At 51.7% G+C, this 20,884-nt stretch overlaps 1 protein-coding gene across 3 annotated transcripts in view; it reads right to left on the reverse strand.

Moving 5' to 3' along the window:
• GSPT1 (G1 to S phase transition 1) overlaps positions 1 to 20,884 on the reverse strand; it is a 33,640-nt gene that overhangs the window by 9,587 nt on the left and 3,169 nt on the right. For 2 of the 3 annotated variants that reach the window (XM_044303268.1, XM_044303265.1), the window contains exons 2-8: positions 14,111 to 14,158; positions 11,278 to 11,319; positions 10,347 to 10,574; positions 10,151 to 10,184; positions 9,841 to 9,918; positions 7,993 to 8,173; positions 438 to 592 (exon numbers count right to left, since the gene is read on the reverse strand). In XM_044303268.1, coding sequence (XP_044159203.1) covers positions 438 to 592; positions 7,993 to 8,173; positions 9,841 to 9,918; positions 10,151 to 10,184; positions 10,347 to 10,574; positions 11,278 to 11,299 — 698 coding nt within the window. In that variant the 5' untranslated portion in view covers positions 11,300 to 11,319; positions 14,111 to 14,158. The remainder of the gene's footprint in view (positions 1 to 437; positions 593 to 7,992; positions 8,174 to 9,840; positions 9,919 to 10,150; positions 10,185 to 10,346; positions 10,575 to 11,277; positions 11,320 to 14,110; positions 14,159 to 20,884) is intronic. The other variant, XM_044303267.1, reaches the window with a different exon arrangement.

Here is a 20,884-nt window from a genome sequence, read left to right on the forward strand (position 1 = left end):
TTGCCGTACATTTATCTAATCTCATTCACTTTGCTCGTACTATATTACTTACTAAACTTAACCGCTGATCTGATATTGATGACCTATCCTGAGGATCAGTATCAATCTCAGAAAACCCCTTTTTAGGGGTTGACCCACAAAAATAGAAAAAGGTTTTGACTTATAAATGATATTGACCGCTGCTCCCATCAATCACCAAAACAGGAGTCCACTGTAAACTGATGAATGGAGCAGTGGTCACCCATGTGCACTACCGCTCCTCTCAATCTCTGTGGATAGCCGAGTGCGGTGATCGGCTATCTCCCTCAGTCCCAGTGTCCATTCATACAAGGGAGTGATCGGTGGGGATCCCAGCTTTCAGACCCTCAATGGTCCAGACATTTATCCTCATGGACACACAACTGTAAGATGATAGATTTGCTTTGTGTTTTTCGCACCTGTCATTGCTCCAGTTTACTGTTGGATCGTCCATTTTATTAACAAGTACTATTAAATGTTTTACACCAGCCGTTTTCGCCAACATGGCATGCTCTCTTGTCTGTCCTCCTTTCTCAAATCCCGTTTCAAACTCTCCTTTTCGTGCAGAGATTACCTGGGGAGGGAGAAATTAAAAACACACTTACAAGGTTGTATTTCAAGGGAACCTCACATCTCCATAATGCCCCTCCAACAACCTGCAATACCTTAAAGGGGGTTGTATAAGAATGGGTGGGGGTAGCTTTGCCAAGACACCTCAAATTAGGCCAGACCTGTAAACCCGTCTCATAGTATTCAGTATATTGGGCAGACTAGATGGGCCAAATGGTTATCTGCCGACACATTCTATGTTTCTATAAACGCTCCTTCTCCCAGCCCGCAATGCTCCGCTGGGCTCCCTAGAGGAAAACATCTGGTTTGATGATGCCTGTAGCCAATGACTGGCTGCAACCATGACTGGCTCCCTTTACATGATGCAAGAGAATCTGGTCACCCCTGCGGCCAGTGACCGGCTGCAGGCGGCATCAAACCGGATGTTTTGGGCATGGGAGCCCAGCGAAGCACTGCAGGCCGGGAAGAGAAGAAACAGGGAGCCAGAACCGGGAAGCAGTTAAGTTAGCTTCCCTTTCCAGGTCCGGCCAAGTGGGCACCCGTTTTTACGCAACCCCTTTTAAGATAGTTATCTTGTCTCCAATACTCTTTTCTTGTGGGATCTGATGTCCAAATATGTAAAACAACTGTATCCCCCCCCCCCCCTCTCTAAAAGAGCAGCTTGAAGTCAAGGGGGCAACAGTCTTCATGTTTCAAGTCAAGCTTGCTGCACCCCCTTATTGCCTCATTTACTCTTGATAGACAGCTATTTAATTCTTCAGGTGCAATGCGCCAGATATCCTGTGCCATCCTTTTTAGTTTTCGGCACCTGCGCTGTGAACTTAGCTATAGTATGCTGGACTTCAGAGGCTGATGGAAAATGAAAGAATGGTATCTGGTTCATTGCGCCAGAAGAGAAAAAAGGAGATTTTTGTATAACTTACCAGTTAAATCTCTTTCTCGCTCTTCCTTGGGGGACACAGACCTTGGGTATAGCTCAGCTCCCTAGGAGGCGTGACACTAAGTAAAACTGTTAAGCCCCTCCTCCATCAGCTATACCCTCAGCCTGGAGATAGAGGCTACCAGTTGCGTGTCCAAGTAGTGAAAGGATAACAACCAATAACGGAAACAACCAGCCAGCAACCCAACGGGGCGCCAGACCATAACCCTGTAACCAAACACAGAAGGGTGGGTGCTGTGTCCCCCAAGGAAGAGCGAGAAAGATTTAACTGGTAAGTTATACAAAAATCTCCTTTTCTCGCCCATTTTCCTTGGGGGACACAGACCTTGGGACGTTCAAGAGCAGTCCAAGAAGGGAGGGACCACAAACCCAAGGCGGAACACCACCAGAGCATCAGGAAACCGCTGCCTGCAAAACCAGGCGGCCCAACGCAGCATCCGCTGATGCATGCGTATGCACCCTATAGAACTTTGTGAAAGTGTGCAGAGAGGACCAAGTGGCTGCTTTGCACAACTGTTCAGCCGAGGCCCGATGCCTCTGCGCCCAGGAAGCTCCGACTGCTCTGGTGGAATGAGCAGTGACGCCAAAAGGCGGAGGTCTGCCCTTGGCTCGATAAGCCTCAGACACCGCCAGTTTAATGTAACGGGCAATAGCCACCTTGGAGACCGCCAACCCTTTGCGCGAACCCTCCGGAACCACAAACAGGGAGTCCGTGCGCCGAAAGGACCCGGTGACCTCCAAGTAAATCCTCAACGCCCTGACCACATCCAGACGGTGCAGTTCCCGTTCTCTGGGGTGGGAAGGAGAGGGACAGAGCGACGGAAGGACGATGTCCTCATTGATGTGAAAGGCGGAGACCACCTTTGGCAGGAAAGTCGGGACAGGCCGAAGCACAACCTTATCCTGGTGGAAGATCAGGAAAGGTTCGGAGCAAGAAAGAGCCGCTAACTCCGACACCCGTCGGAGAGACGTGACGGCCACAAGAAAGATGACCTTGCAGGACAGAAGGCGAAGGGAGACCTCCCGTAAAGGCTCGAAGGGGGCTGATTGGAGTGCCGAGAGCACCACATTCAGGTCCCAGGAAGGAACTGGAGGGCGGTACGGCGGAACAGAGTGAGCCACCCCTTGTAAAAAGGTCTTAATTGGCCCTAGAGGGGCCAGGGGACGCTGGAGAAGAATAGACCGCGGCGAAATCTGACCCTTCAGAGAACTGAGGCACAGCCCCAGGTCCAGACCCGACTGGAGGAAGGACAGGATTGTGGGAAGAGAAAACCGGAGAGGTGGGATGCTCCGGGACTCACAGAACCCCAGATAGGACCTCCAAACCCGATAGTAGATCCTAGAGGATACGGGCTTACGAGCCCGGATCATGGTGCGGACTACGTCCGCGGAGAAACCCCGTCGCGTTAAGACGGCGGTCTCAATAGCCACGCCGTCAAACGTAGCGAGCCTAAATGCTCGTGGAAGATCGGTCCCTGAGAGAGAAGGTCTTCCCTGGAGGGCAGTGGCCACGGTGCGTCTGCCAACAGCAACATTAGGTCGGCGTACCAAGACCGGCGGGGCCAATCCGGGGTGATTAGAATCGCGGGGACGCCCTCTGCCGCGATCCTCCGAAGAACCCGTGGCAGGAGGGGAAAAGGAGGAAAGACGTACAGAAGGGAGAATTCGCGCCACGGAAGGACGAGCGCGTCGGCGCCGTATGCCTTCGGGTCCCGTGCCCTGGCCAGGTATAGGGGGACCTTGTGGTTGAATTTGGAGGCCATGAGGTCCACGTCGGGGCGACCCCAGCGAAGACAAAAGGCTTCGAACACCTCTGGGTGCAGGGACCATTCTCCCGGGTCGATGGTGGACCGGCTGAGGAAATCCGCCGCCCAGTTGTCCACCCCCGGGATGTAAATCGCAGATAAGGCCGGCACGTGCGTCTCCGCCCAGAGGAGAATGAGGGTCACCTCTTGCATCGCTGCGAGTGCCTCCCTGATGGTTTATGTATGCCACAGCCGTGGCATTGTCCGATTGGATCCGAACAGGGTGGCCCTCAGCAGATGGGTCCAGTGTCTGAGGGACAGAAGAATCGCCCTCAGTTCCAGAATATTGATTGGAAGTCTGGACTCCGATAGAGACCAAACGCCCTGGACGGACCGGGGAGGGAAAACCCCCCCCCCACCCCCGTAAGCTGGCATCTGTGGTAATCACCAGCCAGTTCAGTGGAAGGAAGGACTTCCCCCTTAGAGGGATATGCAACCACCAGCCGAGGGAAGCTCGAGCCAGGGGAGGCAGAAGAAAGGTCCTGTCCAGACTCCTCAGTGATTTGTCCCAGGCCGACAGAATTGCCCTCTGAAAGGTGCGGGATCGGAATTGTGCGAACGGCACCGCTTCGAAACAGGCAACCATCTTTCCCAACAACCGCATGCTGGATCTGAGGGAAGGGCGGTGATGACGGAGGAGACTGCGAACCGACCCGCGAAGGGCCAGACGCTTGTCCGACGGAAGGCGGACCTCCGCCAACTCTGTATCCAGGAGCATCCCCAGGAAGATCAGCCGTCTGGAGGGGGTAAGGGAAGATTTGGGGTGGTTGATAATCCAACCGAACCGCGTCAGGGTCTCCAGAGTGAGTTCCACACTGCGGGATGTCTGAGAGAAGGAGGGTGCCTTGACCAGGATGTCGTCCAAGTATGGGAGAAGAAAAACACTTCTTGAACGTAGAAGGGCCAAGACAGGGGCCAGGACCTTGGTGAACACTCGAGGAGCAGTCGCCAGACCAAAGGGAAGGGCGACGAATTGGAAGTGATCGTCCCCCACCGCAAAGCGCAGGAAGCGGTGATGACATGGAGCAACCGGAACGTGGAGGTATGCATCCTGAATGTCGATTGAGGCCATGAAATCCCCTCTTTCCAGGGAGGCCACTGCGGACCTGAGAGACTCCATCCGGAATCTCTGCAGTCGGAGAAAACGGTTCAGGCGTTTTAGGTCCAAGATCGGACGCACTGAGCCTTCCTTCTTGGGAACCACAAAGAGGTTCGAGTAGAACCCCCTGAACCTTTCCGTCGGAGGCACGGGGGCGACGACACCCTTGTCCATTAGAGAGTGAATGGCCGCGAAGAAGGCGGCCACTCGTACGGGATCTCGCGGAGGACGGGATCGGAAGAAACGGTCTGGCGGAATGGACGCAAATTCGATTTTGTATCCGCAAGATACAATCTCGAGCGCCCATGCGTCTGAGATGTGGGCCCGCCATACGTTCCTGAATAGGAGAAGGCGGCCCCCCACCCGGGTGGGTGGGGGCGCACCTTCAGGCAGAGGGCTGCTGGCCTGTGGGAGCCCGTGCAGGCTGGGACTTGCGCCAGGTAGGTTGCGTCCGAAAAAACGGCTTCTTGCGTCTATCCTGGGCTGGGCCAGAGGAAGAAGAACTGGCCGCGGGTCTAGACCCGGTGGGCTTGCGAAAGGACCGAAAACGGGACGAACCAGCGCGACCACGGGGGGCGCCCATTGGCCTGGACTGGGGGAGGTGAGTACTCTTCCCACCCGTGGCCTCTGATATAAGTTCGTCCAGACGGGTTCCGAACAGGCGGGAACCCGTGAATGGTAGGCCGGCCAAAGAGCGTTTGGAAGCGGCGTCCGCCGCCCAAACCTTCAGCCAGAGTTCCCTCCTGACAGAAACTGCCAGGGCAGAGGAACGGGCAATGAGGGCACCCGCATCAAGGGAGGCCTCACAGACGAATTTTCCGGCCTGAACAATTAGTTGGGCTAAGGAACGGAGGTCCTGAACAGGGACGTCCGACCCTAACTCCCGTTCCAGTTGCAAACCCCATTCAGAGACCGCTTTGCCAACCCAGGCGGAGGCAAAGACCGGTCTAAGGGCCGAACCAGAGGCAGTAAATATGGCCTTGGAGAGGGATTCCGTACGACGGTCCTCAACAGACTGGAGGGAAGATCCGTCCTGTACAGGAATAGTAGTGCTTTTGGACAGGCGAGCCACGGGAGGATCAACCTTAGGCGGGGATGTCCACGTGGTCACAGAATCCGCTGGAAAGGGATAACAAATGTCCAGCTTTTTGGGTGTAATAAAGCGGACGTTAGGCCGAGTCCAAGCCTTGGATACCACAGAAGAAAAATCAGCGTGTATGGGAAAAACCTTGGAGGCCTGTTTGGGGCGGAGAAAGGACACGCCGGCCTGTTCAGAGCTGGGGGGGGTCATCGTGTAGCTGAAAGGTATCACGGATGCTAGTGACAAGATGCCCCACCGCGGACGCCAATTTGGACGGAAGCTCTGAGTCCATGTCCACGTCCGAATCCGCCAGTTCTCCCTCAGAAAGCGTATCCCTTTGAGAGGATAGACTTGACTGAGCTCGCACGCATGGCGGAGAGAGCGAAGCATCTGGAGAAGATGTGCGCTCAACCCTTGAACGTTTCTGAGTATGCCGGGCCCTGGAAGATTCGCTGGGAGGCAGGGAACCAGTGGGGGCGGCAGAAACGGAAGTCCCAGCGGGTGCGACAGGGATTGTGGCAGCCTGCGGGAGAGGCGGTCTATCCACGAGACGGCCCACTACGTGTGTAAGGCTTTCCACCGCCTGAGACAGAGACCTAGCCCAGTCAGGGGGTTCAGAGGCACCGGGGGGCGCAGCGGGAAGCGGGCCCTGCACCGGGGCCTGACATGCAAGGCAATGCGGCTCAGATTGCCCACGCGGAAAAAGTTCCTTACAGGCGGTACAGGCATGGTACCAGGGTTTGGGGGCACTTGTGGGATCTGACATGCTGAAGTGTGGTTGTACTCTAATATAGAGACCACAAAGGGTTATAGCAGCTATGACCAGGAGGGTTAGGAGAGGGTTAACTGTCCTACCAGTGCCTCAGAAGAACGTCAGGAGATGGCCCAGATCAGCAGCAGCAGAGAAGCAGTGAACAGCAGTGAGCAGCAGAGAGCGCCCACAGAAGCCGAGCGATGTACACAGGAGGTTAGAGTCCCCCACCGTGTCCCAGCTTCCTGTCAGGAGTGAGGAAGCGCGGGAAACCTCAGCAGAAAGCGCGGGGAACAAGCTCCGCCCCCTCCAGCGCTTGAAATGTCTCCTGTGAAGGAGAACGTAGCTCCGCCCCCAAAATGACGCGCGGAAGCCCCGCCCCCTGCCGGGACCGCTAAGCCCCGCCCCCCGTTCTCGGCGGGAAGGGGGAGAGAGAGAAGAGAAAAATGGAGTCAGCCCCGATGAGGGGGAGGGGGGGGGGGGGAGAAAGATAGCAGCGTGGGGGGGGAGAAAGATAGCAGCGTGGGGGGGGAGAAGCGTGGGGGTGCTGAGGATGCTGCTGTGCTGCATTGTCCTGCAGATGAGCGCTCAGAATGAGCGACCACGGGTGCCCCCCTTACCCAGAGGGGTAGATGCTGCAGATAGGGACGGGGTATGGGCTGGAATAGCCATCTCACCGTGCGACGTCTTCACCCTCAGTCCTTTCCAGCAGGGTCGCCCCTTCAGCCACTGGCACCGCAGTGGCAGGAAGCTGGAAGAGGGGCTTGGCGTGCGGGCGACCCCCTAGCTGGCGGGATGTAGGGGAGCCATTGCTGCCCAGATCCTCCTATTGCTTCTGTGGGGGAGGCAGCAGTGCAGATAAGTTGGCACTGGCGCAGCTCAACCCCGGGAGAGCAGAGAGGCCCAATGCGTCTCTGGTATCCCTAGGAAAAAATAAAATAACAAAATTAGAAGAAAAAGTAAAAATAACAAGGAGAAAACAGCCCTGCAGTAGCAGGGAGTGTCTTGCCTCCTTGGACACTAAGCTAAAACTGGTAGCCTCTATCTCCAGGCTGAGGGTATAGCTGATGGAGGAGGGGCTTAACAGTTTTACTTAGTGTCACGCCTCCTAGGGAGCTGAGCTATACCCAAGGTCTGTGTCCCCCAAGGAAAATGGGCGAGAAAAGGAGATTTTTTGTATAACTTACCAGTTAAATCTCTTTCTCGCTCTTCCTTGGGGGACACAGCACCCACCCTTCTGTGTTTGGTTACAGGGTTATGGTCTGGCGCCCCGTTGGGTTGCTGGCTGGTTGTTTCCGTTATTGGTTGTTATCCTTTCACTACTTGGACACGCAACTGGTAGCCTCTATCTCCAGGCTGAGGGTATAGCTGATGGAGGAGGGGCTTAACAGTTTTAGTGTCACGCCTCCTAGGGAGCTGAGCTATACCCAAGGTCTGTGTCCCCCAAGGAAAATGGGCGAGAAATAACGGTTTGGGGGGGGGGGCGCGCATCAAGCTTGACAGGGAGATTGTATTGCCGCCCCCGTGACTTCAAGCTGCTCATTTACATACATGGAGTGGGGGGAATAAAGTGGTTTCATTATCTATATATCATGCAGACAATGAGGTGAGGGTCACAAATGAAAGAGTGCATTTGCTGGGCTTCCGTTTCACCCGTATACAATCCATATACTAGGATATCTTGAGCAATGTGCATACAATTCCCAGCCAGTATAGTACATAACATACCAGCACAGCCAAATCTGCTTGTGAAGCTCCCCCAATCATATTGGGAACAAAGCTCTTGTGACCAGGGGCATCAAGGATAGTGAAGTGCTTCTTTTCCGTTTCAAAGTAGGCACGGCCAACTTCTACAGTTTTCCCCTTGTCTCGCTCCTCCTGGTTTGTGTCTAAAGCCCATGAGAGGTACCTGAAAGTAGAGCGCAAGTAATAATATACAGCACAACACATGTTAACAGGAAGCCAATGGCTGCAAAGGAGACATTCACACACTAGGACTACGCTAGTGAAAGGAGCTGAAAGCTCTCAGCCCTTTTTTGTAGCTACAGAAACTAAAACCATCACGAGATGTGATCGAGGCTGGGCGATTGTTACCAGATTTTACCAGTGATCTCAGACTGTAAAGATTGGCAAAAGACTTGGGCTACTTTCAGACTAGCATTTTGGATTTCCGTTTGCGAGATCCGTTCAGCACTCTCACAAGCGGTCCAAAACGGATCAGTTTTGCCCTAATGCATTCTGAATGGAAAAGGATCCGCTCAGAATGCATCAGTTTGCCTCCGTTCAGTCTCCATTCCGCTCTGGAGGCGGACACCAAAACGCTGCCTGAAGAGTTTGTCCGTCCTGGGATGTGGAGAGACACGGATCCGTCCGGACATACAATGCAAGTCAAAGGGGACGGATCTGTTTTCTCTGGCATGAAAACGGATTTGTCCATCATGGACATTCAATGGAATTCATGACGGATCTCTCTTGGTTATATGACATAATACAACCGGATCCGTTCATGACGGATGCATGCGGTTGTAGTATTGTAACAGAAGCGTTTTTTTTGCAGATCCGCAAAAAACGCTAGTGTGAAAATAGCGTTCAACCGGTTCTCATGATTAATGTAAAAAAAAATGAAAAAACAGATCATATAGGACATGACAACCAGCCCTGTACCTCACATGGATCCAGAGATCTCCACACCCACTGCTCTGCTAGATTTATATTAAAGGGTTTCTACCACTTGCATATCACATATTTGGTGATCAGACACTAGCGATCCGCTAGTGTCTGATGTAGCTTACAAGCTAATTATTACCTTAATCCGTTCGGCCCATACCTCAAAAAAAGCACTTATATCTTTATGCAAATGAGCCTCTAGGTGCTGTGCAGGCGTTTTTCCAGCACCTAGAGGCTCTGTCTACCTTGCAGTTTGCCGCCCATCGCCTCGCTCCAGCACGCCCATCTCTTACCGTATTCGATCCTCCCCCTGCTTCAGCCTTCAGAAATCCCGCGCCTGCGCCGTTCGTCGCGGCATTCAGCGCAGGCGCAGTCAATGTCTGACCGCTCCGTGCTCAGACATTTCCACTGCGCCTGCGCCGATGCGCCGAATGCCGCGACGAACGGCGCAGGCGCGAGATTTCGGAAGGCAGAAGCAGGGGGAGGATCGAATAGAGTTGAAGATGGGCGTGCTGGAGCGAGGCGCTGGGCGGCAAACTGCAAGGTAGACGGAGCCTCTAGGTGCTGGAAAAACGCCTGCATAGCACCTAGAGGCTCATTTGCATAAAGATATAAGTGCTTTTTTTGAGGTATGGGCCGAACGGATTAAGGTAATAATTAGCTTGTAAGCTACATCAGACACTAGCGGATCGCTAGTGTCTGATCACCAAATATGTGATATGCAAGTGGTAGAAACCCTTTAAGCCGACAGCTCTAGGGGAGTGTCCTTTCTGCTGCAGCTCAGGGGGCGTGTCCATTCTGCTTCATTGTGACCAAAGAGGTGTGTCAGCAAACAAACCGGTAGCCATTTTCTAATTTCTGGATGCAGACACGGGGACAGCTCTCTGAGCCCTTCTCAATGTCACTCACCAGGTTTCTCTGTTCTTCTCTTTTGCTTCCCTTTCGTATTTCTCAAGTGTTCTTTTGTCCACCATACCAGTTAAATACCTAAAATAGGAAAGCAAGTTATAACTCACTGGGTAACCTGCCAAGCACCTATGACCGTGGTCTTTAACCCATGGCTCTCCAGATGTTACTCTACAACTCTCTGCATTACTAAAACATGTAAAGTGAAAGCCTGCACCTGTCAGGACAATGCTGGGAGCTGTAGTTTTAGCTGGAGGCCACTGCTCAACCACTAGGTGCCACTATTTGAGGAACCATCAAGTAATTTACTCACATAATCTGTCCACCAATAGTTGATTTTCCAGCATCTAGTGGATAAAAATATTCAGTTAAGTTACCATGGATGTTCCATTATGCAGTAAGGTATAACAAAGCTTCAGCAGATAAAAGCACTTAAATATTGTTTGCTATAATTAACGCCCCATTTTGTGAAGCCACATATAAGTGGCTGAAACAATCAGACTACCTACCTACGTGACCGATGAACACTACATTAACGTGTTCTTTTTTCGGGGCATCGGGTGGTATGATGACCGTTTTAGGTTTTATAACTTCCTCCTCTTCCTCCATCATTTCTTGGGCAACTTCTTCGGAGGAGCCCCCATCTCCCGAGAAGCCGCCTCCTGGCTCTGCTTCGCTCGGCTCATCTTTGCGGTCCCAGGACTCTTCGGGTGACATCTCAGATTCTCCATTTTCTACTGCAAAAACACCAATGTTTATCAGAAAACGACGGTAAAAGACTGCTGCAAGCACAGCTGCTATATCACCATGGGTGCCGGCAGCTTTTTAGCTCTGCTGCATTTGGCCACAGCAGCTTGAGACGCTCTGAAGTCCACAGGTTTCAGCGGCTCTGGGTGGCGCTGTCAATCCCCATGCTTTACAGTGCAGCTCCTGCCTCTTCGGACTGGCTATCAAGTGCAAGTACAAACTCAAGCTTACAAGAAACGAAGGGCATATAAATCTGTTCAGGAGCAGTACGAAGTTTGTCTTAACAGGGAGTCCTTAATTCAGTAACTTAAAGGGGTTTTCTCAGACAATGGGTCAATCGCTAAGATATGACCACATTGTCTTATAGGTGCGGGTCCCACCGCTGGGACCCGCACCTATATCAAGAACGAAGCAACGAAAGTGAAGGAGAGCGCACTGCACATGCACAGCCACCCTCCATTACTATGGGGCCGCCGAAAATAACCGAGCGCTGGCTCTGCTATTGCCGCCTGCCCTATAGAAATGAATGGGAGAGGCGGGGATTGGCGCTTGGTGGTGGACGGACGCCGGGAAATCAGGGGTCCTGCAGCCACAGCGCTCCCCGCTCCATTCTCCTAGCGATATGCCCCCATTGTCTAAGATGGGAATACCCCTTTTAGTGCTGACATCTATCACTTATAAAGTGGTACTTACCGACGGGCTCAGAAATCTCCATGCCAACAACAGCAGTGGAACCTGCATATCAAAAAATGTGAAGCTGGAATTAGAGAATATTTTTGGAAGATTCCCACAAGGTTCTTAACTGCAACCCTTAAAGGGGTCCTCCAAGAACAATGATTTTTTGTCAAGTTCCCCCAGCTTGCCTCCATAAACAGAAGACTCATACTTTCCTGCTCCTTGCCGATCCAGTCCTCCGTGCTACCTCCTGCATCTCCATGTTCCGGTCCCTGCACTATTCACATCTGAAACAGCATGGTCACATGCTCTGGTGCAGCCAATGACTGGCTTCAGCGGTGATGTGCTGCCATGCGGGGACTGGAAGATGGACATGTGGGAGGCAGAGCACAGAGGACCAGATCAGCAGGGAAGTATGAACCTTCTGGCTGGGGGCATTTTGGAAAAAATAAAAAATTAAAAAACATTTCCAGGGAACCCCTCTAAAGGGTTTGTATGTGACTGGAGAACATGGCTGCTGTCTTCCATAAAAGCCACCATACAGCTCATGTTTTTTTCTGGTATTGCAGCTCTATTTAAAGGAGATGTCCACATATTATTAACGCAAACGTCCATGGTCCTGATAAAATACTAGTATTTTCCCTCACATTTTCAGCCTGCTCCAGATCCAGCCCTGCCACGAATGCCTCTTCCCAGGCTGCAACCAGTGACATTGTTGTGGCCATAGTGGTGATATTCGGTATACTGCTGCAGCCTCAGCTGTGACCGACTGGCCTCGGCAGTGTATGACCAGAGAAGGCGGAGGCTAGTGAATGGCTGCGGCTGTGTTCAGGACGTCACCGCTGCAGCCACAACATTACTGGCTCCGGCTCGGGTAAGCAAGAGGAGCAGCCGTGCTGAATCTCAACAAGCTGGAAAGGTCATTAGAAGTACTTACATTATTTTGTCAGGGCACAGGCAGTTTGTATTAACAACAACAACACGGGCAACCCCTTTAAGTGAATGAGTCAGAGCTGTAATACCACACAAAACCTGTAAATGGGTGTGGCGCAGTTTCTGGAAGAAAACCACAATTTTTTCTCACCGAACACCTTTAGGGCTAATGCACACAAGAGCACTGCAATATACAGGCACCGGCGGTTGTGCACTGCATCACGGATGCGGACCCATTCACTTGAGGGGCCATAGTCGGAAACGGAGGCATGGAACCCCACAGAAGCATTACGAAGTGCTTCTGTGGGGTTTCTGTCCATGTCTCCGCACCACAAAAAAGTAGCAATTGCGACCCTTTCAAGTGAATTGGTCCTGCATCTGCACACGGTAGCCCTACGGTCGGTGCCCGTGCATTGTGGACGGCAATTTGCAGTCCAAATCACGGGCCTGGCCAACACACGGTCGTTTGCGTGAACCACCAAAGTGTAACCGCCAGGTTTTCATAAAAAAATAAAAATAAATTTTAGCCTATGTTACGGCTGCAGCAGCATTATGCATAGAGCAATCTTTAGTTTCTTCACATACCACTGTTTTCGTTGAGTTTTTCCCTTAGTTACGGCTGTTTTAACTCCTACAATATTAGGATCTTCCCAAGATGGCTCCTCTGCCAGTTCTCTGAGGCTAAAACTGCTTTCCCTAACTTCACATACACACTTTGTGTAGCCAGCAGCTCCCTGACAGCCAATCAGATTAGATTACTGAGAGACACGCCTCCTCACTCTGAAGCCTAATGCAGGCATGCAGTGTGGAGGACCGCCCCTCCGTCTTCTGTTAACACTAAAGGGAAGACAGACAAGCCTTAGCAACGGCCTTTAAGTGACCAGTGGAAAGGGACAGGGGACATTAATGAAAGCTGTTATTATAAGGCAGTGATGGTGAACCTTTTAGAGACTGAGTGCCCAAACTGAAACCCAAAGCCCACTTATTTATCGCCAAGTGCCTAGCCAGAAATTTAACCTGAATAGAAATATAGTATATTTTCCATGTATCATTTAGCTATAATAGCCTGCCTACATTCAATGCACTGCCTGTGCCGTTCATAGTACGCACTGCGCTGATGAAGGACAGAAAAAAATCAAAGGCATATTAGTACACCAAAGACGTTTTCAAGGGTGCGGGTGCCCACAGAGGGCTCCGAGTGCCGCCTCTGGCACCCGTGCCATAGGTTCGCCAACACTGTTATAAGGTAATTACAGATCTTTTGACAACCATTGACACACTGACTCAGGTATACATGCCTAGCTCTAATAAACTAGCAAATAAAAAAAATAAAAAACACATGACAGTTCCACTTTAAGGTGGATTTACTTTCACATAACATGTAAATCACTTTGGTGCTGGAAAATACAGCTCATTACCACCCTTCAGAATTTTATTTTCTTTCAAATAAAAACCTGAAGCAGTGGGCAACTGGATGCATATATTGTTTGGGCAGAGGAGGCAAGACCTGGTCGGGGGCTTCTCTAGTTGCACCATTAAGCCGTCGACTGGATTTAGATTTTCCGTGAATGTAGCCAGTTCTCTTTTCTTACACAACTAAAGCAAGACACTATGGGGGAGATTTATCAAAACTGGTGTAAAGTAGAACTGGCTTAGTTGTCCATAGCAACCAACCAGATCCCACCTTTCATTTTTCACAGCTCCTTTGGAAAATAAAAGGAGGAATCTGATTCGTTGCTACAGGCAACTAAGCCAGTTCTACTTTACACCAGTTTTGATAAATCTCCCCCCACTGTCTGAGCAAGTTGAGTTTGGGACACGACGATAAAACGGCCAAATTTAGTGTGAAAAAACACAACCGCCTGCACAGGAATGCAACGGGAGACTATAGATCTTTATAAATAAGTGGAAGACATACCTTCTGAAGATTGGGACTTTTCTTCTTGCGCAGAAATCTCTGTTGCATCTACATGGGGGGGAAAAATTAAAAGTTAGAAAAACAATTTACAGAATGAATGTAAAGCAGCGGCATCAGTCTTTAAGCTTGTTTTGGCAAGATGCCCCTTCGACAGCCCCCAAAGAGGTTTCTGCAGTGTGAATCAGTCAGAAAACCCCTTTAACCATTGAAGAGGACACAGCGCTCACAAGAGCACCGCGGCCTCTTTAAAGGGCTGATCAGCGGGGTAACCGAGTGTAAGAACCCTCCAATCTGAAAGGAGGGGCTATGGCCATCAATCTCAAAATCTCAGGGGAAAAAAACTATAACGCGGGCCAAGAAATCAATGCCCTTCAGAAGTTCTAATTGGTGCCCAACTTTTTAGGTTACTAAAGTGAAGTAAAGCCCCTTTTAAACAGGGCTGGTCAATATTGGTAAAATGTGAGCTACGCCTAAACTGTTTTTGATGTGACGTACATCTGTAGGGCTATTCCTTAAAGGGCATCTGTCAGCAGATTTGTACCTATGACACTGGCTGACCCGTTACATGTGCGCTTGGCAGCTGAAGGCACCTGTGTTGGTCCCAATGTTCATATGCGCCCGCATTACTGAGAAAAATAATGTTTTATTATATGCAAATGAGCCTCTAGGAGCAACGGGGCGTTACCATTACACCTAGAGGCTCTGCTCCACGTAATCTGCAGCTCACCCCCCACAATTCAAGAGCACTAGCACATTTTATAAGTTCAGCACTGCAATAAGCTGGCGGCAACCTCATATGTACACAGCACCGCTCAGATAAGAACAACCTTGACTATTACTTTCTCCCATCACATGTAATACAGTTTCACAATTAAAGGGGCAGTCCAGCAGGATTCTACTGTATATATGTGGTAGAAAGGGATTTAAAGAAGCACTCCCACAAATATTGTATTCTTTTTATTCTGATCTGTTACAAAGGTGCACGACGTAAATCTGTAGTGAAGGTAATCTTCTTAACAGTGACTGTATTTGTGAGCTATCCCCTCCCTTCTGATCCTCAGCTGTGTCATGTGACCAGCACTCCGACTATCCAAACAGCATCTTGTGTGTGGACAGGAAGATAGTTTCTCTATGTATTCCTATGTGAGCCTCAATGTCAGTCTCATTGGAATGAACAGAGTAACTGACCTCCTGTCCTGTGTCACTTGGAAATCAGAGCCGTAATGACAAAACATCTGAGGATCAGAAGGGAGGTTATAACTCACAAATACAGTCACTGGTAAGAAGATTATATCATGCACCTTTCTAACAGGTCAGAGAACAACATTTTTTGTGGGAGTGCTACTTTAACATTACTCACCTCACCCTGCCTCTGCAATTCCGATGCTTACTGCGTCCCCAATGCTGTCCCCTTCCTGTTACAGGCTCGGCACACAGGAGATGCCTGCTCACCCAATCACAGGCTGAGCCGAGTCACCGATGATTGGCTCTCACGTCATTTGAGGCGTGGACTGCCAGGACCAGGAAGAAATAGAAAACAGCAAGGACCTCCCACTGGCAGCAAAACGGGACCAGCGAGGTGAGTAATAAAGACATTCTGCCCCGTATACTAAAAAAATGGAAGCCTTCCTCCTGGACAACCTCTTTAAGTGTCCAATCAAGAGTCAGTGCGACAAGAAACTTCTTAAAAGGGATTGTTTGGTCATGAAACATTGATGAACTTGTCCTTACAACAGATGCAACTGGTAACACCCAGATTTATTGCAGACATAATGTCTAGTAGGAATAATAGAGGAATGACAACATCAAGATGCTCCAGAGTTGTTACTACATGGGGAATCTAAGTAATTCATAAAACAGACATGTCAGGAGAGGTGACAGGTCCCCAAACACCTAACAAAATAAAAGGGGCATCACCTAACCGTAGTGACCCACACGTCTTAGGCTGGGGCTTCAAGATATTACCACCGCACACCCGACCTGCCTACTACTTCTGCCTCAAGCTGTGGAAGTAGAATGAAAGCTTATATAATACAATTCCTCCCGGTTTTCACGCCTGTCATTTCAGAAGGGACAATTATTGCTTATTTCCAGTAGATACAAGCATGTCCTGATCATATGATGTGCGCTGCCACATGACTGGGACTTTTCTGGATTCAATTCAAGTCCATGGATTTTTTTTTTCCACTTTTGTTTTTAAATATCAGCAATTTCATGCATTTATAGGCTCCGTACAGAAGCGGAGCTAAGGAGCAACCATGATTCTTAAGTAGCCTGCGTTTCACGGCTGCTTTTGCGCCACACTTTTTCGGACTGGAAAAACGAAAGTGTCCTGATAACACAAATGTTAAAGTGTCATCCACCGCGTGCATTCCGCAAAATGAGGAACTCACACGGCCGGTATTAGTGTTTTGTGGATCCGCAATTTGCGGACTCCAAAACACATATGGTCGTGTGATTGTACCCTTATTGTGAGCCAAAACCAGCAGCGACGCCTACTCCGATAAGACAATGAAAAAAAATGTGCAAAATTTCTCGCATCGTATACTTAAGATTTTTGAAAATCTCATCTACTTAATGTACAACGCTGTGGAAATCCGTGCTGAATATGCGCCATTGCCATATACCCTGAAGGTGCATGCACATGACCATATTTTCAGTCTGTGTCCGATCTGCACTTTTTGATCACACGTGTGCCCGTTCATTTCTATGGGGCCGTGTGCTGTACACATCCATGCGGCCGGGCTGCAAATGATTGAAGACAAGAACCTAACATTCTAATCTTCAAGGCCGACTTATCTGGGCCCTGCTGCACCGAGTGCCACCCTGCCTGCGCTGTCACCGCCCCACAGGCAGTGTACCGTCAGCAGAAATACAGCAGATTAGCTGCAGCAAGGACGTGGAGCCCGACCAGTCTCGTCACTTGACATTTCCTGGTAGACGATGGGTAACGCGGTCACCAGGCAAGTAGTCTGGAGATTGCATCATTCTACCCAAAAGACGGCTACGCTTTCTGAAGTACTCTTAAAGGGGTATTCCCACCCAAGTCACTTCTAGCATAACCCAGGTTCTAAGGTTGGAATACCCTTTTGAAGTGGTCGTGCCCCATTTACCATCCTCTATGGCGGTTACGTCGGCCAGGGCCTGGTTTAGATTTCCGTTCAGACACACAGGGGGTCATTTATCACGCTCGTCTGTTTTTTTTTTTTAGGGAGCGATTAGACTGGCGTAGTGGATCAGCCTGTCACCATTTTGCATAGTATTTATAAAGACCACCCAGGAGGGGATGAATCTTTGTATTCCTCAGGACGCAGGTGGATCGTGTGCAATTAGACCGCTCGTTGGTCAACTCACAAATTGGGTGCAAAAGTGCAGCGAAAAAGTCACAACCCCAAAACCAGTCTAAAGCCTCATGTTCATGACTAGGGATGAGCGAATCAACTACGGATGAAACATCCAAAGTCGATTTGCATAAAACTTCGGTCTCGTGTGACTTTGCGTAATAACTCCATAGATTAATTTTTACTGTAAAAAATTTCCTGAACTCTGGTTCGGTTCCAAGTGGTACCTTGGAACTGAACCCGAGTTCGGGAAAAGGTTTTTAAACAGTAGAAATACATTTTTGAAGTTATTACCCGAAGTCTGTTTCATCCAAAGTCGATTCGCTCATCCCTACTGATGACTATATCTGTATTTTCGGTCCACAAATACCGGCCATGTGCCTTCCGCATTTTGCAGAAAGGAATGTCCGCCCATGACAGAACAGTCCTATTCTTGTCTGTAATGCGGAACAGACACATGGATGTGGGCAGGACACGGTATGCTGTCTGCATCTTTTGCAGCTAGGTCTGCAGTAAACGATTACGTTAGAAATCGAGTATTAAAACAAGTACTCTAATAAGAAAAAATGTATTGACTGTTCCCCCCCCCCACACACCAAGGCCATCAAGCTCGTCCCCCCCACACCAAGGCCATCAGCTCGTCCGTCCCCCCCCCCACACACCAAGGCCATCAGCTCGTCCGTCCCCACACACCAAGGCCATCAGCTCGTCCCCCCCCCCACACACTAAGGCCATCAGCTCGGCCCCCCCCCCCCACCACACACCAAGGCCATCAGCTCGGCCCCCCCCCCCACCACACACCAAGGCCATCAGCTCGGCCCCCCCCCCCCACACACCAAGGCCCCCCCCCCCACACACACCAAGGCCATCAGCTCGGCCCCCCCCCCCCCACACACCAAGGCCATCAGCTCGCCCCCCCCCCCACACACCAAGGCCATCAGCTCGGCCCCCCCCCCCCCACACACCAAGGCCATCAGCTCGGCCCCCCCCCACACACCATAGCCCCCCCCCCCCCCCCCCCACACACACACCAAGGCCATCAGCTCGGCCCCCCCCCCCACACACCAAGGCCATCAGCTCGCCCCCCCCCCCACACACCAAGGCCATCAGCTCGGCCCCCCCCCCCCCCCCACACACCAAGGCCATCAGCTCGGCCCCCCCCCCCCCCCACACACCAAGGCCATCAGCTCGGCCCCCCCCCCCCCCACACACCAAGGCCATCAGCTCGGCCCCCCCCCCCCCCCCACACCAAGGCCATCAGCTCGGCCCCCCCCCCCACACACCAAGGCCATCAGCTCGTCCCCCCCCCCCCACACCAAGGCCATCAGCTCGTCCCCCCCCCACACACCAAGGCCATCAGCTCGTCCCCCACCCCACACACCAAGGCCATCAGCTCGTCCCCCACCCCCCACACACCAAGGCCATCAGCTCGGCCCCCCCCCCACACACCATAGCCCCCCCCCCCCCCACACACACACCAAGGCCATCAGCTCGCCCCCCCCCCCACACACCAAGGCCATCAGCTCGGCCCCCCCCCCCCCCACACACCAAGGCCATCAGCTCGGCCCCCCCCCCCACACACCATAGCCCCCCCCCCCCCCACACACACACCAAGGCCATCAGCTCGCCCCCCCCCCCCCACACCAAGGCCATCAGCTCGCCCCCCCCCCCCCCACACACCAAGGCCATCAGCTCGGCCCCCCCCCCCCCCCCACACACCAAGGCCATCAGCTCGCCCCCCCCCCCCCACACACCAAGGCCATCAGCTCGGCCCCCCCCCCCCCACACACCAAGGCCATCAGCTCGGCCCCCCCCCCCCCACACCAAGGCCATCAGCTCGGCCCCCCCCCCCCCACACACCAAGGCCATCAGCTCGGCCCCCCCCCCCACACACCAAGGCCATCAGCTCGTCCCCCCCCCCCACACCAAGGCCATCAGCTCGTCCCCCCCCCCACACACCAAGGCCATCAGCTCGTCCCCCCCCCCCCCCCCACACACCAAGGCCATCAGCTCGTCCCCCACCACCCCCCACGGCCATCAGCTCGTCCCCCCCCACACACCAAGGCCATCAGCTCGTCCCCCCCCCACACCAAGGCCATCAAGCTCGTCCCCCCCCACACCAAGGCCACCAGCTGCCCCTCCTAGCCATCAGTGCGCAGCCGCAGCGCCAGTAAATGAAAATGTCCTGACAATGTGCGTTCCGTGGCACTCGCAAGAAAAAACTAAAAAACTATAGAACATGTCCTATTCCTGTCTGATCTACGGACAAGGGCAGGACAGTTCTATAGAGGGCAGGACGTTCTGTTCTGCAAAACACACGCGACCGATATCAGTGTTGTGGACCACAAGGGGCAATGGCCGTGTGCATGAGGCCTTATACCTGATCTCTGATTGGGCTTCGCTACTGGTTTTGGCTAGCAATCACTGATGGAAATAACTGACCTAATAACTGAAGTGTGAACTCAGCCTAAGGGCTCATGCACACGGCCGTTCCCGGGCACTGGCCGTGTGCACCCTGTATCACGGATGTGAACCCATTCACTTGTTCTATTTTTTTTTGTGGTGCGAATAGATGACGGTCCCCGATGCACGGAACGGCCAACCAACCGCCGTGTGCATGAGCCCTAAAACAAAACAGTCGAACCAGGATAAAGACGGAAAACCAGATGTGAATCATAATAAATGCAACAAAAAAATAAAATAAAGACTGCCGAGAACACTCAAAATGGAGGATGACAAAGGACCCTCGCAGACTGCCAGATGCTGTGCCAATGATAAATCAGGGCCATAGGGTTGGAATGGTCATGGCTTCCAGGGGGTGCAAATCTGCCCTGGTCTTGTGACACTCTCCCAGCTGCTTGCTCAGATAACTTAAAGGGGTTGTTCACCTTTATGATTGTGACTTTTTGCCTAACAAATTTTAGTTTTGTTTTTTTTGCCTTTTAGTCACACAAGGCTTTTTCCAGAAAATGCCAAAGCACGCTGCGATCCCACACTAATAGGAGGCCATGCCGTATTCTAGGAGTTATCCACTACACGTGGCCCTCACTGAGCTTCTGCCATCCACAATGCCCACAGGTCAGGAATCAGCAACCTTTGGCACACCAGATGCTGTGAGACGAGAATCCCAGCATGCTCTCTGTGGGAGCACCGAGAACGGCCATGCAAGCAAGTGTGCATGCTGGGAGTAGTTGCACAGCAGCTGAAGTTCGCTGACCCCTGCTGTAGGTCCATAAGTGAACCCTAGGCCCTATCTGCTTGCATAAGTAGAGTCATTGAAGGAAGCCTTGGATCGGGAAGGACTTCCTAGGAGTCAGGCAAATCTACCCATGTACTAATGTCCGGCAGACATTTTACATTATGCATGAAATGAAGAGGTGATCAGACACTAAAATAATTAAGTATGGGCCATACACGCAGATGATGCTTCCTG

This window comes from Bufo gargarizans, chromosome 8 (genome assembly GCF_014858855.1).
Source record: "Bufo gargarizans isolate SCDJY-AF-19 chromosome 8, ASM1485885v1, whole genome shotgun sequence".
NCBI lineage: Eukaryota > Metazoa > Chordata > Amphibia > Anura > Bufonidae > Bufo > Bufo gargarizans.